This window comes from Physeter macrocephalus, chromosome 1 (assembly GCF_002837175.3).
Source record: "Physeter macrocephalus isolate SW-GA chromosome 1, ASM283717v5, whole genome shotgun sequence".
Taxonomy (NCBI): Eukaryota; Metazoa; Chordata; class Mammalia; order Artiodactyla; family Physeteridae; genus Physeter; species Physeter macrocephalus.
The window spans coordinates 73,697,798-73,715,683 of NC_041214.2; the positions used below are offsets into that span (position 1 = coordinate 73,697,798).

The following is a 17,886-nucleotide window of genomic DNA, read 5'->3' on the forward strand; positions in this document are numbered from 1 at the left end:
ACCTCTCCAGCCATGGCAGGGCAGGGAGAAATGGGGGAGGTGTTAATAGATTGCTCAATATCTTCCTGTCAATGTTCCAACAAAGATAGCTCTTTGTTACCTGTTTTGTACATTGGGCTTCCACTTCACAAAAGGTTAAAAAAAATCTTTGAAAACTTCTTCAAAAACAGAAACTATAATTACATATATATAATGACATATATGGAGAATATAACTAATATATATCTATATATGGAGACTATACCTATAAATATGTGTGTGTGTATATATATATATATATATATGAGGCAGGAAGAGAGAGAGAGAGAGGGAGAGAAAGACAGGGAGAGAAGGAAAGAGAAAGAGGGTGGGGGAGAAAGAGGCAGAGACAGAGGGGGTTCCTAGGTGAGCAGAGTATCGGACAGCCTTAGCAGAAATACTCATATAGAGGAAATAAATGCATAAGACTACATAGTTTGATGGAATTAGTCATTAACATCACCCAACAGCCTGCTTTTGCTCTGATTCCAGGCTCACAAACAAACTTCTACTGACAAGAGCTGGCTTCTCATGGGAGAATATATTGATACTCCATGAGTTTCTGGTGCACATGACATTTATATTTCACCATTAAACATCATCAATGAGGTTTCTAAATCAGTATCTAATTAATTTCTGCACTTGAAAAACAGGATCCCCCAGTGCAATGACCACCTCATGGAACTGTCACACTCAGGCTTCCTGAGAGTGACCAACCAATGTCTGTGACTTCTGTGGCTGGTCTCTTTTCTATCCAAAACCAACTGGAACTAGAGAATCTCATCCATTTAAAGGGACTATCCACAGTAGGAATCCACACTTACCAGCAATGCAATATGATAGGAAAAGAACTTCCTACCTTCTTCATAGAAAAAGAAGCATAGTGGCTTAAAGACAGACATGCAGTTTTAGCACTTGGACTCTTTTTATCACAGACAGAGAATGTTAAAGGTTAGATCTGAAAGTTCATTGTGTCCAACCCCTGAGTTTTAAAGGTGACAAGAGAGGCTTGGGAGACTAGATGGTCTGCTCCCAAAATACAACCAGGCCTCCCGGGCTAAACTGTTCCCACTATGATAACTCCCTACCTCGTGGTAATAGTTGCTCGCACTCTTAATCTTCTTGCAGCCATTAAAACTTCATATTCTCATTCTATGCAATGATGGGTAAACTTTAAAAAGAAATTATGTTTTCCAAGAAATCAAAGATAGCCTTCTATAAAACTTTTTCCTTTCCATTAAGAGCAATAGGTATTTAGTTAACTCCAGCCTATACAGCAGCCAAAATGATCCTTTTATAATCAAAGTCATAATACCTGTCTGCTTAAAACCCTTAAACAACTCCTATTCCACAAAGGGTAAAAGCCAGTTCTTCCAATAGCCTACAAATCCTGCACCTCCATTCTCACCCTGTTCCTGCCACACTGTCTTCCTTGCTGTTCCCAATATACCAAGTACTCACCTGCCTTAGGACCTTTGTGCTGGTTGTTCCCTCCGCCTGGAACATTTTTCTCCCAAATAAGCTGAATGACTAATTCCTTCATCTCCTTCAAGTCTTTGCTCAAATGTCATCTTCTCAATGAGACCTGCCCTGATCATTCTATTTAAAAGTACTACACCCAACCCTCTTCACTTCCAATGCTCCTAACCCTGACTTTCTTCTTTTTCTACAGGATTTAACACCGTCTAACATACTACATCATTTACTTATTATGTTTATTGCTCATTGTCTGTCTCTTTCCACCAGAATGTAAGCTCCATGAAGGCAGGAATCTTGGTGTATTTTTCCACTATTATATCCCTAACATTTGAAAGAGTGCCTAACTCTCAACAAATATTTGCTGGATGAATTAATTAATTCATTCAATTAATTGCATTTCGAAATTTGACCACTTTATGTCTACCAATAATAAAATGTCATATCTAAAGTGAGTAGAATCAAACTTGAATCTTTACCCAGATAGGCTGGCTCTTCCAATGGATTCCATTAAGGAGGGAAATATACTAATGCAATAATACATTTCTAGTCTCTGAAATTCTTCTTTGGTGTTGCCATCAATAAAATGAAAAGGAGTTACTCTTTAATAATTAAAAGATGATCACAACAAGGATTTACTGTATAGCACATGGAACTATATTCAATATCTTGTAAAAACCTATAATGGAAAAGAATCTGAAGCTGTACACCTGAAACTAACACAATATTGTAAATCAACTACAGTTTAATAAATAAAATATTTTTTTTAAAAAAGATGATCAGGGAATTCCCTGGAGGTCCAGTGGTTAGGACTCTGCACTCTCCCTGCCGAGGGCACAGGTTCAGTCCCGGGTCGGGGACCTAAAATCCCACAAGTGCATAGTGGGGCCAAAAAGAAAAAAATTAATAACAAGATCAACTACTCTTTTTCAAAGAAACACCCAAATGCATTAAAAATGAGTATCAAACCAACCCAGAATGTATTGACAAGGAATACTATTTATTTAGCATCAATTAAGCTGTCAATTTTTCTTGGGTATAACCTTGACATGTTCTCTTGCACAGTATTCTGAGAAACTGCCACAAAATTAGAATCTAAGAAGTGTGTGTGTGTGTGCACGTATCTTTATAAGCAGTCATGACAAAGTATCTGAGAGTAAGCATACTGACCTATCTATTCCATGCAAGTATTCTACACATCTTTCAACTGGTTTGTTTTTTCATCATGATGGATTTTTTCTTAAATATCCTCATTCTATTTCCAAGTCCTTTTTGTAAACAAACATGGATAAATAGCTGGCTGAGAATAGCAATGCAGGTGGCCACTGTGTATGGTCAAGCATTGCACATCTCTTCAAGTGCCATGTGTATTGTACATGGATTATGATGTAAATGCACCAGTACCACCACCACCACCCTTCCCTGGAGTTGTGCAGTATTCACCCATGGGTCTGTTCAATCTAACCAGCCCAGACTGGAACTAAAACCAATGATCTTTCCTCTTGGAAAAAGTAATTCAAAATGACTGAGCTAATCAATCCTAGACAATGATATATGAACTGATTTACATTAAAATAATATTCTCAAAACATTTACCAGTAACTAAAAAATGGAGAAGGTGTTAGAGACACAACTATCTTAAAATGACTTTATATGATAGGTCCACAGCTTCCCATCCCTGAATCTTTGTTTAATTGGCAGTTGGTTTTCTGGTAAAGGGTAGAAAATCTGATACTCATAATGATCTTAGAGCACACTCAAGTGGATAAATACTAGACTAGCAATGTTTTTCTTAAAGAGATGTCTTGGTCTGTGATGGAAAAAAATGAAAAGAGAAGGTGGTGGAAACAAAGATTACTGAATGAATGAAGATGTACCAACCCGTATCACAAGGGCTTGTAGTTTAAATTATTTCTTTAATAACGAGGATGGATTTTTGGCTGGTCTAGCCCTACTTTCCATTTAGTATTCTTCACTCTTTCTTGAGTCAATTTAGGGGGACTTTGAATAGAACTTTGGGTTTTTTTGGGGAGAGGGTGTTTAGTTGCTTTTTTTTTTTGGCTGCGCTGCAAGGCATGCAATATCTTAGTTCCCCGACCAGGGATCAAACCCGCGTCCTCTGCAGTGGAAGCTCGGAGTCTTACCACTGGACCGCCAGGGAAGTCCCTCGAATATAACTTTGAATAGAACAAAGCTACCTTATATGGTAACAAAGCTGTAATCTAAACCTCTTGCACCTCATACTTATGAATGAAACCAAGTGGCCTCATTATAGGAAAATTACCTGAAATGACACACTTAAACAACCAAAATGTCCATAACTAAAATATCCCTACCTAACTCAATTTCAATCTTGCAGTCTCCAGAAAGCATTTTGCTTTTTCACATCTCTACTCCTTTAATCCTATTGCTCCCTCATCCTGAAGCGCACATACTTGCCTCCTCCTCTCCTCTCTTACCTTCATCAGTTTCCACTACCTCATCTCCCAGAAAAAAAAAAAGGGAACTAAGCAGACACGTAGCAGGTATCCACAACAATAGTACTTACCACTGTGCCATATTTGTTTCTTCTTATGTCTACTCCTCCACTGAACTGTGTGCCAGGCAAGAACCAGGTTTGTTTTGTTTTGTTTTGTTCTGTTTATCTTTATATCTCCAGGGCCTAGAGAGCATCTGTTAAAAGATGTACATATATGTTTATTTAGAAATGGAATTTGACATCACAGTAAAAATAGGCCCACGGTGAAGACACCAAAGGTATTATTGTCTTGAATGCCCTGCCCTCTCTTACCTCCCATATATTCACTTAATCACTCGTACTGCTTAATGTGGAAAAATTACTTGGAAAATATTTTTTAAATACCTTTTTAACAGTCAAACAAGTAAACAAAAAACTTAAATCAAGAAGTGAAAATAAAAGTGTCTTCTTTCTATGTCCACCTTGAGAAGCTCCATCTGTGGGACTGGTTTCTCCAAGATAAGAAGCAAAACTAGTTCCTCGCTTTCTCTCCTCACTCCCTCCAGTCCTACCTCAAAGGAGTACCCTGTCCCCTTCAAAGTCAAAGGTACCCATTCCAACAGAAAATGAATTCAAATACACCTGTAATTGTAAACCAAAATAGTGTGAAGGCATTCACTATACGCTGGCTGGGTGGTGAGACAATGAAGGGCAAACTAATCTCCCCAAATATGCAAAGCTGCAGAAGGTGGCAGAATAACTGCTGCTATTTATTTTTGTTCAAGAGGACTAGGCTAAACTACACAACTTAAGTAATACAGACTTTAATATATTGTAATAAAACAAAGCCACATTATTTCAATATTAGAGTAAGTTAGACCCTCTATATGATAAAAATACTTCCTCCAGCAACTCTGCCAGTGAAGATCTATTCCGTCGTAGGTTGAAATTCAAACTAGCCTTTTGCCAGCTGGTGATATTGAGTAATATATTGAGAGTCTCAATCTCCAAAATGAGTACTATGAGGTACAATGGTTAGGTTCCCATGTCAGTAAGTAAGGTGGTGGGGAGGGGTGGGGAAGCCTGTCACAATTACCTTTGAAAAATCACTTGAATTACCCCTAAGTATAGCATATTGACTTTAGTGTACACACTATACAGTAAACCTTATGGGCACTAAATTTTGAGAAATCACTTAAACTGAAGAAATAAAAAAGAATGTATATATGCGTACATGTAGGCATTAAGGCCATTCTGGTTTTAACTCTAAAATCACTAATAGTGAACAGGGTATGGCTAGAGAACACAGCTCCAGAGTTTAGTAAATGTTAGTGTCCTGCCTTTCTTCTGCCCTTTAGCCTACCAGGAAATCTCCCAGAGCAGTCGTTTTAATGTGGTTATGCCTGAGGCGCAGGTAGTGACTTATGCAGCGAATACTTCGAGGGAAGAAACTTTGTAACCCGTTTGGAGCTCTCCTCCTAACACTCGCACTTAGAAGTGCCTCGCTTAATAAGAGGATGAATTATTATCTACCACAGATTAGAGCTCGGGCCATTTCAATGTACTAATACCTCTGAAATTTTACAAAGAAAACTTGCTACACGCTTCACTACCTCAAAGCCGCAGTCGTCCCTTAGCTCCAGAAAAGCTTGCCCCAATTCTTTCGGCTTCCGTAACCTCGCTCAATTTCGCGAGACTAAAGCTGAGCTCCGCGAGACTAAGGCTGAGCTCCGCGGCACTGCCGCTGGCGGCGGCTCCAGAACACTTCCGGGAGGCTACTGTGGGAAGTGTCTGCGTGTGTGCTTCCGGCGGCTTGCTGGCTGCTTCCTCAGCCTCCCGGACCATCGGGCTGAAGTAGTGGGCACGGAACGGGGGGCTGGCAACCCCCGGTCGTTGGGCCCGTCAGTCTGTAGCCATGGACCGGGACCTTATGCGGCAGTCCCTGAATTTCCACGGGCCGTCATTGCTCTCCCTGCTCAGGAGCGAACAGCAGGACAATCCGCACTTCCGGAGCCTCCTGGGGTCGGTGGTCGAGCCTGCCCGGGGCCCGCCGCCCCAGCAACAGTTACAGGGCAGGTAATGGGACGGCGGCGCCGCTGCGAGACGGGGGAGGGGAGGCAGCTCCGGGCTCCACTACCGTAGTCGGGCGGCTGAGTCCTGAAGGAGCAGAGCCGAGGCCGTGAGCCCGTGAGAACTGCGGCGCTAGTTCCGAGGGCAGGATGGAGGAGGGTGCCCACTCCTGGTGTGAGGGCAATGCAGTATATGGGCTGAAATTTTTAAATCTGGTACTGCACTACCAGAGGCGCGGATTCTTTAGCTAAAATCCGTTGGGCTTGTGTATCTGCCGCGGCTGTCCCTTTTTAAGTTTCCGCGCCCTCCACCTACAGACCGGGGAATGAGGGAATCCTTGGTTAAAACTTTTTTTCGGAGGATATACGGCCAAGAGCTTAGGACGGACCCGATTGGGCGATGAAAGCCGTGAGCAAAAGCTTGGACTTACTAAAAGGTTTTGCACGTAAACCAGATTTCATAAATTTTGTTTCTTTTTAAGAAAAGAGAAGAGAGTTGAAAACATTGAAATACAAAAATTCATTTCCAAAAAAGCGGATCTGCTTTTTGCACTTTCCTGGAAATCAGATACACCTACAACTTCTGAAGTTAATGAAGACGATGAAGGTGAGTTTAATGTTAAAATCGTTTGCGGTTTGGTTTAACAGCACTTCACTTCAGATGAACACAAAACTATTGTTAGTAATTTTGTTAATTATTTTTTCAGAGCATTATGCAATCATGCCACCTTTAGAGCAATTCATGGAGATACCTAGTATGGACCGGAGAGAGCTCTTTTTTCGAGATATTGAGCGTGGTGATATAGTGATTGGAAGAATTAGTTCCATTCGGGAATTTGGGTTTTTCATGGTGTTGATTTGTTTAGGCAGTGGCATTATGAGAGATATATCCCACTTAGAAATCACAGTAAGTTATTCACTTTTCAGTTATTTGATTGTTTCTGTTTTGGATAAAATGTCATCTCAATGCAAAACTTACGTCTTTGCATTCAGTTGTAATCAAGTGTACCCTGCAGACATAGTTTTGAGAATTAAATAAGTATTAATTAATAACTTAAGTAAAAAGTATAAACATAAAGCACCTTTTCTTTTTAAAAAATAATCAGCTGTGATAGAGTTACTTACAGTTTCCGGCACCATTTCTAGTTTTGGGGAGTTTTGGTCCCTTTGGTTGGCAGGGGTGGGGTCCTTTTTTAAATGCTCAAAGAGATATCAGTGGAGATGGTGAGATTGATTAGTAGCCTGGGGTTATTTGTTCTAGTTGAACATGTCTTTAATTATTTAGTATTTAACATTAGATACTTGTATGTGGATAATTTAAAAACAAATTCTTGTCTTATTTATTCAATATGTATTTACAATAATTAAATTAAGTGGTTTGTACATTATAATAAGATGCTTTGCCTAAGGTGAATAGACTTAAATTTGAAGTAGTATGTCACTTTAATTTAAAAGGTTAGATATTTACTGTGTGTTAAGGCAGATAGAAAGGGAAGAAAAGCAGAAGGTATCACAAACTGGATAACAGACCTAAACTCTGAAGAATTCACATTTCATTTTCTTTGGAACTCTCCTACTTTCTGGACAAGCTTTTAGTTTTATATTTAACAAGCACAAAATAACTTTTTGTTTCATCATCCATACTTATATGTGGTTCCTAAAACTAATAGCAAATTTCATGAGATTTTAGTTTTTGACCTGAACCAGAAAACTTGTTTTATTATGTTTAGGCACAGAAATTATTAAAATCCTTATTTAAATTTAGACTCTAGGGTGCTAGTTGTTTTCTTAATGTTCCTGTCAATTATTTGCTGTTTATACTGAACAGCTAGAATAAAAGAAGACACTTCTCACCAAAGAATAGAATGTCTGGTGTTTTACAATACTTCTCATTGCAGGCTCTATGTCCACTAAGAGACGTGCCTTCTCTCAGTAACCATGGGGATCCTTTATCATATTACCAAACTGGTGACATCATTCGAGGTAATCAGTTTCATCATATTAATAAAAAGTAACAGTTGTCATATTTATGTTAGTTTGCATTGCCTTGTTAATCAACTCAATTTTCTTATTTTTTAAGCTGGAATCAAGGATATTGACAGATATCATGAAAAGCTTGCTGTATCTCTATATAGCTCATCTCTTCCACCACACCTATCTGGTATTAAATTAGGTGTAATTAGTTCCGAAGAACTTCCTTTGTACTACAGGTAACTGATCCACATTGTCTCAACAAGTTAATTGGAAAACAATTTCCTTGCTAAAAAATAGCAAATTTTGCCCAACTTCTAACAAAGTAGAATTCTAATTTCTCTTATTTCAAAATATGCTAATTTATTTTTATAACCCTTAAATTTCTTCAAACTTGGCAAAAGAAACCAAGTCATTATTGCCACACCTTCATGTATAAAAATGGTCTGAGTATTTAAATCCCATGTGATAATGTTATTTCCTTAATGAAAATGGGACATGCTAATCATGTTAATCATTTTTATATTTTTGTTGTGACTTTTTTTTTTTTTTTTTTTAAGGAGAAGTGTTGAACTAAATAGCAATTCTTCAGAATCCTATGAGAATATCATGCAGAGTTCTTTGGGATTTGTTAATCCAGGAGTAGTTGAATTCCTTTTAGGAAAACTAGGAATAGATGAATCTAATCCACCATCTTTAATGAGAGGCCTGCAAAGGTATAGTAAATCAGTATTATTCTATTAAGTGGTGAGGTCAGTGTTGCTGAAGTTAAAAGCTGCATAACTGAAGAAAATACTCGATTATCCTAAACTTGCTGCCAAAGTTTGAATGAACTAAGTGATCCCCTCCTTCTGGAATGGAGTCTTTTATCAGTGCTTGATGTGTGCCATGTGACCAGGTAGATGCAGAAAAAATTTATAAGATGCAGAGAAAGATGCAGAAAGAAATATTTAACAATAATAGTCATTCCTGAGAGTTCAAGAATTTTGCTTTGTAAATAAAATATAAATTTCTTGCTTGGGATTCAATTTTTATCTGTCAGGTGGAGAGATATAGTTATCCTAAAAAGTATTTACAGTTTGACTTTTATTTTCTTTAATAGCAAAAATTTCTCTGAAGACGATTTTGCTTCTGCATTAAGAAAGAAGCAGTCTGCATCTTGGGCTTTAAAATGGTATGAAGACTGTCTTTCAACACTTGCATTAGTCTAAAAGGTTAGGTTAAGGCAAGCATGCTTATGTCATCTTTAAAACCAAATTTGTTTATAAATGAATTTAAATGATACCTTTTTGACATTAGCTTTTTTAAAGGTGTAAATGGTGTTATGTTGTAAACTTTAAAGATTTAAGTTTTAACCAATATTTTTAATTTTTTTAAAAAGGAATTAGTATATCGATATCTGGATTTCATAAGTATTTGTTATGAAATTATCCAAAGACAGAATACTTCTTAGTTATGTTGAGAATATCAAAGACTAAATATTAAACAAATTTGATTTGCTTTAAAATTTTATTCATGCTGACATTTTGTTTGGATATTCTGTGAAATATTTGTTATGTATGCTTTACAAACACCTTTTTAGTGTGAAGATTGGAGTTGATTATTTTAAGGTTGGACGCCATGTGGATGCTATGAATGAATACAATAAGGCTCTGGAAATAGATAAACAAAATGTGGAAGCTTTGGTAGCTCGTGGAGCATTGTAAGTGGATATGGGTTTTAAGGAATATTTACAAGGTAAATGTGTATAAGATTTATGAATAGCTCACAAGATAAATTCCTCTAATTTTGTCTCATATCTATAGATATGCAACAAAAGGAAGTCTGAACAAAGCGATAGAAGATTTTGAGCTTGCATTGGAAAACTGTCCAACTCACAGGAATGCAAGAAAATACCTCTGCCAGACCCTTGTAGAAAGAGGAGGGCAGTAAGTGTCAGATTTTGTTTAACAGCAGAGATCTAATATTCAACCAGCTACTATAAAATCTTGAACTTAACATAAGGAAATAGCATCTCTAACTCAGTTCAGACACTCTTAGTTTCAATTTTGGTTGAAAATGTTTTTTAAATATAGTCCTCTATACATTTTCTAGTTCTTTTTTCCCTTTTTTAGTACTTAGGTTCTTTAAGATTGGAGATATTTTAGTGTCTTGACTTCACTGTTCTGAATATTTTCATTACACAGAAATATAAATGTAAAGATACAAGAAATTAGGTAAATATTCTTTTCCTGGACATACACTAGAAGTTTTTGTTTAATAGACAGAAATTTCTAATTCATTTCATCATTTTATTAATTATAATGCCAGAAATATAAGTTGAGAACTCTATAGTTAATTGTGAATAAGATTTCACTGTCGTATTCAGCTTATTGCTCTACTTTGTCCAGTGAAATCCACAAAACTTAGATTAAACGAAGAGCAAAACATTAAGAACAAACCCTATAACCTATCTTATTGTCTTGAGATACTGGCATAATACTTGGCATAGTAGTTTTATCATAAACATTTAATGACTAATAGACTAGTCTAATTTATAAAATATTTTGAAGAAACATAATACTTTAAATATAAATAATTTGCTAACAGTCTGCTTTAATAATTAAAGACCAGTTTATGATTAATAGCGTCTTTTTGCTGTAAATTTTTTAAATAGAATCATCTCTTTTCTGTTTCATGAATTTGCCTGATCATTCCAGTTTGTATGATCATTCCAGAACTCCATATAAATGAAATTTTGTAATATTTGTTTTTAACTGATACGAACTTCTAGTTGGACCCAAGTGTTTGGAGCAGCTTTTTACTTTCTCACTAGGTACATAAGCTAGTACCTACTTAAATGTGGTTGTCTTAGTATTCACATATTGGTGATTTTTAGCTCAGCGAATGACAACACCATCTATTCCATCATCCAAGCCAAAAATGTTGATCGTCTTTGGTCCCTTAATCCCCTCATCCAGTCTGACACAAGTGATTCCATTGAACCCACTGGTTTTTAAATTTGTTTTATAGTAATTACTTTTTCCTACTTTTCAAAACCTGAAAGTATTTTGCAAAATCCTTTCACTGCTGTGTATCTAAACTTTCTAATTCTCATTTTTCACAACATAGACTTGTGAACATCATCTAATAATTATTCTGTCTACAGGCTGGTTGTGATGTACATGTATGCCTTGGTATTTCCAACTTTAGCAGTGAATTTTCTGGGAAAATTTTTCTGTAGAAAGGAAAATTCTTCATAAATTACTAGAAAAAGCCAGCCTATATAACTCTATACTAAAGCTCAAGATCATAGTAAATTTACAGAGGATATCAGTTGATCATGTGTTTTCACGTATTATACTAAAATGCTAATGCTTGACCTACAGTGTGGCTTTAGGTATCAGTAATAGATTCCTATTCGTTTTTTTTGTTTGTTTAATTAAGGTATAATTAACACATAACTTTATATTAGTTTCAGGTTATGTACAGTATATGATTAGATATATGTAAATATCGTGAAGTATTGACCACAGTAAGTCTGGTTAATATCCATCATCATACTTAGTTAAATTTTTTTTTTCTTGTGATGAGAACTTTAAGATGTACTCTCTTTGCAACTTTCACATATACAATATAGGATTAACTATAATCACCATGATGTACATTACATCCCCAGGACTTTATCTTATAACTGGAAGTGTATAAGATAAACCACTTTCACCTACTTTGCCCACACCTCCCCCTACCCTCACATCTGGCAACCACCAATCTGTTCTCTGTATCTTTGAGTTCAGTTTTTCTGATTTGTTTTATGTGGTTTTATATTGTCTTTTTTAAAAAAAAAAATAGCTGTAAAAGCACAATATTTAAGTATTGTTCAATTTGAAAATAATTTGCTGGGCTTCCCTGGTGGCTCAGTGATTAAGAATCCGCCTGCCAATGCCGGGGACACGGGTTCAAGCCCTGGTCCGGGAAGATCCCACATGCCGCGGAGCAACTAAGCCCGTGCGCCACAACTACTGAGCCTGCACTCCAGAGCCTGCGAGCCTAGAGCCCGTGCTCTGCAACAGAAGCCACCGCGATGAGAAGCCCGCGCACCACAACAAAGAGTAGCCCCTGCTCACCGCAACTAGAGAAAGCCCGATGCAGCAATGAAGAACCAACACAGTCAAAAGTAAAATAAATAAATTAATTTATTTTAAAAAAGAAAATAATTTGCTGAACATGGTTTTTCCCCTAAAAAATTCTCATATACGCCTCTGCCCTATATGCATATTTGAGGACTTCTAATTTTTACCCAAAAAAAAGCTAAATTTTCCTTTCTAATTTAGGTTAGAAGAAGAAGAAAAGTTTTTAAATGCAGAAAGTTACTATAAGAAAGCTTTGGCTTTGGATGAAACTTTTAAAGATGCAGAGGATGCTTTGCAGAAGCTTCATAAATATATGCAGGTGATTCTTTATTTCCTCTTAGAAATTTAATGCGATTTGAAATTAATGCCAAAACTTAACTTTTTTCTAGGGAAAATTATTCTAGATCATTTAATTAAGGCATTATGAAAAGTTTTTTAGATATAGCTTTTCTTAATTGGGTTTGACATTGTTTCATAGTTTTGTTAATACTCAAAAGTAAAAATAGCCCTGTGAGAAAATTCCCATTGCCTAAATTTGGTATGTGGATTTGAGAACTGTCCTTGTAGTGAGCTTTCCTGGTGGTTACAGAATTCAGTATTGTTACTGTAATTGAGCTAATTATAAAAAACCTTTTTGAGAAATATTTTAAACTGTCTTTTCCTGTAATACTGATGATGATGTTTTCTCATGCATTTTCTTCTGAATTGGACCATTGCTGCTGTGTCTGTGACATCTGGTGCTGCTCATCCCCATCCTCAAACTGGAAAATGATTTCTTATATAATCATGCATCCAACTGGGCTGTGCTATTTTTTAAATGGTTTGTATTTGAACATGGTGATTTCCCCCTCAATTCACCTTAATGGAATTTCTTTATTTGAATTTTATTTATAAAATTTGTGTCCTGTTTACATTTTTAATGTTTTTTAATAATTTTTCATGTATTTTATTTTTTCCCTTTCTTGCACTCTGGGTCATGGGTTTCGATGCAATGGCTTCCCCTTTTTTCATGGAATACCAACTGCAATTGGTCCTCAATACTGTTCTGGCTGTTCCAATGATTAATGCCAAACACGTGTGTGATTAATTTTTATATGTCAAAAATTGTTTAATGCTGGATATATGGTGATTTGGGTATACCACATTTGGTTTCTGGTTGGGGGGTTGGTCTTTTGAAAACTGGGTTTTATATGTTCTGCTATTTTTAACGTGTGGTTTTTTCCGATATCTGGGTTCTAAAAGAAATCTTTGGAATTAAGAGAAAAACAAGCTGAAAAGGAAGAAAAGCAGAAAACAAGGAAAATAGAAACAAGTGCAGAAAAGTTACGTAAGCTTTTAAAAGAGGAGAAAAGGTAAACTATGATATTCAGTATTCTTAAACTTAAAGCAAGTACTGAGTTAAACCAAAGTGCCATATGGGAGGTAAAGTAAGTAAAACATAAAAGTGTTTCAAGTCGTAATCAGTGATTCTTAGCAAGTATGTATACCATAAGTTTTTCTATAAAAGAGATAAAGCAAAGTGGAATGGAAGGCTAGAATTCTGCAAAAAAAAAAAAAAAAAAAAATTTAATCTTAGAATTAAAATATGTAAGTAATTTTAATTATCTGTATTTTAGGGAGAAATGTTTTAGAACTAGAGCAATAATTTTCAACTGGGAGCAGTTTTGTCCCCCAGAGGATATTTTTGGTTGTCATAACTGGTAGAGTGCTATTGGCATCTAGAGGGTAGAGGTCAGGGATGCTGCTAAACTTTCTACAATGATGTAGGATTCACCCACCACCACCCTACCCTCCCAGCAAAGAATTATTCAGCCAAAAATGTTAATAGTACTGAGGTGGAAAAACTATGAACTAGAGGTAGCCAAATATAAAACCTCAATTCTCTCCTTTATGTATTCATATGGTCTTAAATTTTTAAGGTAATGTGGGAAATGTCACTGTGTCTTTCAGAAATGATGGATTTGCTTACAGTGACAACTGTCTACACACGTATTTTTTTCCAAAAGTCATGACATGGTAAAATTGGATCTTGTAGTATCTAGGATTATTATTATAATTCCTTATCTAAGCCACAACTTTTATGAAAATCTTTAGAATAAAATATAACTAAAATCTTTATGGATAATTAAACATTTTTATACTCAACATATCTGATGAGTTAACTACATTTTTTTAGGCTAAAGAAAAAAAGAAGAAAATCAACTTCTTCCTCTTCAAGTGTTTCTTCTGCTGATGAATCAGTTTCTTCTTCTTCATCCTCTTCCTCTTCTGGTCACAAAAGGCATAAGAAACATAAGAGGAATCGCTCAGAGTCTTCTCGAAGCTCCAAAAGGCATTCAGCTAAGGCATCCTCAAATCAGGTAGATCAGAATAAGAAAGATGAGTGCTTCCCAGTTCCAGCCAATACTTCAGCATCTTTTCTTAACCAAAAACAAGAAGTGGAAAAACTACTGGAAAAGCAGGATAGGTTACCTTATCAAAAGAAACAGGTAAAAGAAAAAGATAGATGCCCTCTTTCTTCATCTTCAGTTGAAATTCCGGATGATTTTGGAGGTAGGTCTGAAGATCCAAGAGATTTTTATAATAGCTATAAAACTCAGACAGATAGTAGCAAAACAGAAAAGCCACATAAATCAGAAAGACATTCTTCCAGTAGAAGAGATTCCTCAGATTCCTTCTATAGGAATTCAGAGGACAAGATAAAAATGTATGGTTATAGAAGATTTGAGAAAGATACAGAAGGAAGAAAAGAACACTATAGAAGGTGGGAGCCAGGTTCCATGAGATATTCCACTTCACCAGCAAGCTCAGACTACTCTTGGAAGTCAGTTGAAAAATATAAAAAATACACTTATTCTGGATCACGTGATTTCAGTAGACATGAACAAAGATATCAATTAAATAAAAATCAAGGAGAATATGAAAGAGAGGGTAATTATGAGGAGGATATTAAAACAGAGGTTCCAGAAGAGGGACTAAGTAGCAAAGAGCATTCGGAAAGTGGAGTTAAAAAAAATTTACCTCAAAATTTACTCAATATATTTAATCAGATAGCCGCATTTGAGAAAGAAAAAGGAAATAAGCCAAAAAATTAGTATGCCAAGGGGATCAGCACCGTTACACTAAAGGCTTTTAATAAAAGGTTTTGGTCTTTTAGTAGTAACAGTCCAGTGCCGAAATATCTGCTCCTGCAGTTATTTTATTTGTAGAGACTACAGAAATCAAGTGCTTTTTATAGCGATCCTCAAAGTATATTTGTTTCAGTTGTAGGTCCCCTTTTCATAGCTTGATTTTTTTCAGGCTTTTCTTGTGTATGTTTATGTACAGTTATTTCTTATTCTGATGATTTAAACTTCTTCACCTGAAGATAACACTCTCAAAGTATTGTTTCTTCATTGTATTACGGTGTGTGAGAATTCCTTGGGTCCACCTTATCCTGCTGTTTGAGAGAATATTAAATTTGTGCACTGAACACTTGGATCGTTTATATCAAAAATTATTTCATTCTCTCCTCTGTTAAATTAAAAGCTCTTGACTTTTGAAACAAATATATTGAATGTTTCATAAGTACCATTTTATATTCATTGTTTAAATATTAAGTTTTTTGCATAACTTTTATTTTAAAATGGTAGATTATCTGTCTTGTCTAATTGACCTCTAAACCCTGATTTAATTTAAATGGTTTATGTATCAGCTGTTTAACAGGTACCTTAGGAATAAAGCCATGAAAGTTGACTAGGGGCCCATTTTACTGATTTCTCTTTTTCTCCCCCCTTCTTGCTAGCAATATAGCACTAAGAAATTTCTTTAAATATTGGCAAGACCCTAAGAGACTACATTCCAGGCAAAAATAGATCAGAGTAGGAAAGAGTTCTTTTAGCAAAAACAGCAGTGGCAAGTGAAACACACTATAAATCTGGTCTTCCACTACGGGAAAGGAAGTTAGGAAACTGTCCTAGTATTGCAAATGTCCAGTTGGGAAGGCACTGGGCCTGTTTCTAAATAGCCTAGAGCTGGCCTGCATTTCTGCTTTTCTTCCTTAACACCTCTCCTCTGATACCTCCTTTCTTAGAGTCTGAATAAATGACTAGGCTGACAGAGCCTGGGCTTAGAATAAATTTCAGCAACTAGACCTGAAGAAGGAATGGACTTGGATCATAAGGATCCTCCCCAAATTATTGAAAACAGTATAGATAAGGATAGAGATAGATATAAATAGAAGTCATAGGTGTTTATAATGGGCTTTAGAATCTTTCCAACTCGATGACACTGGATGGGTGGGTTGGAGGGTAGTGAGTATCCATCTACAAAGGTCTAAGTGACAGAGAATGATAGAGGAAGAAGACAGTCCTTGTTCTGTCTTGGAGTTCCTGCCAACAGTAAAATACCAAAAGTATAACTGGATGTGTACTATTTGTGACCTTCAGACTTCAGTGATGGGAGCCTAATGAAAAAGCTAAAATTTGTTTTACAGTGAAACAGAAAAAGAAACTCTGGTCAAAAACAATAGGTAATGGCAGTAGAAATCAGTCAGTCACTTGGTCATTCGTCTTTGCACCAAGAAATTTATCTGAAAAGAGTCCCTAGTTCTTTCTGTGTATTAATAGTTCTGGTATCATCCCTATGTAGTCCTACATAGTGGTGTTTTTAAATAGTGGAAACTCTTGACATACTATGCCTTGACCTTTAGGAATTGCTAGCTCAGCTTCAGGATTTTACACACACTTTATTTAATAAAATCTCTTTGAGCATCACTATCAACCAGCATTGTCATTTTCCAAAGCGTTTTTGTGGCTTAATGTTACATTCAGTTACAAAAAATTAGGATAGTATCTTATACAACAGCCTGCCTGAATTTAGAAATTCCATCTTCCCCAAAGCTGCTTTCCTGGGATATATTAAGCAGATTATATAAGACAATTTATAAGGATATATTCAGGAAACCCATCACAGAAAAAGTATATATTATTGGAGATTTACTTGTGAAGAATCCCTAGTGGTATCTTCAGCACTTTTTTTCCCTGAACATTATGTCTATAGTTTGTACGTACCCAGGCAGTATCTTGGTTTGCATAAGTAGATGACTTTCTAACACAGCAGGTGAATGTTAGGATAACTCTCTAGATTTGGAGATAATGGGGTTGACCCCTTGTTTCACCATTTAACATTATTACACTGAACTTGGAACTATTACTTTATTTAAGAGTTAAATGTAGACTTGCATGCTGGCTTGAGAACCTAACCATTCCACAAATAGTGTGCTAGGCTTTGGTTGGTGACTCAATAATAGGTAGAAGTTACTGTGCAATTCCAATGTGTCAGGCCCTGTGCACTTTGTATATATTATCTGATTATTTCAATAAACTTTTGATATAGATAACTCTTACTGTCTCTATATTACAAATGAGGAAAAAAGCATAAAGTAACTTTCCCAAGGTCAGAGAACTAGTAAGATACAATTCCTGCCTTCATAGAATACAGTGTTTAATATTTCAACTTCCAAGTAACTTACAAAGTAAAATAGGGCAGAGAATGAGAACTCTGAACATTTGAAGTGACCATAAGATTAATCAGTTTTTAGATCTTATAAATCTCACCAGAACAGTGTTTTACAAAACAATATTCAGCTTTTTACCCATCTTATTCATTGGACTTGGCTATGCCTTTTGCTGGCTATTACTAAAAATGATAATAAAATACTCTAGTGATCAGGAGAAACCACTACTGCCTTTCAGAAGGAATTGCAAGTGACAGTTCTAAACAATGACAATTGTCATAATGA

At 36.0% G+C, this 17,886-nt stretch overlaps 1 protein-coding gene across 3 annotated transcripts; it reads left to right on the forward strand.

Annotated features, from left to right (window-relative positions):
* The first annotated feature begins 5,696 nt into the window (after window positions 1-5,696).
* On the forward strand, window positions 5,697-17,491 carry TTC14 (tetratricopeptide repeat domain 14). 3 transcript variants are annotated; one of them, XM_007122160.4, is made up of 12 exons: window positions 5,697-6,028; window positions 6,504-6,628; window positions 6,729-6,928; window positions 7,920-8,004; window positions 8,102-8,231; window positions 8,553-8,708; window positions 9,095-9,166; window positions 9,575-9,694; window positions 9,798-9,920; window positions 12,306-12,423; window positions 13,347-13,456; window positions 14,281-17,487. In XM_007122160.4, exons 1-12 carry the CDS (start codon window positions 5,868-5,870, stop codon window positions 15,197-15,199), a joined length of 2,319 nt encoding a protein of 772 aa, XP_007122222.1. In that variant the 5' UTR covers window positions 5,697-5,867; the 3' UTR covers window positions 15,200-17,487. The 3 variants fall into 3 exon arrangements, 2 of the variants coding, with proteins under 2 accessions (XP_007122222.1, XP_054939934.1); XR_008616989.1 differs by lacking the exon at window positions 14,281-17,487 and having other exon boundaries at window positions 12,306-12,924; window positions 13,347-13,464; XM_055083959.1 differs by lacking the exon at window positions 6,729-6,928 and having other exon boundaries at window positions 5,697-6,024; window positions 14,281-17,491.
* Window positions 17,492-17,886: the final 395 nt, after the last annotated feature.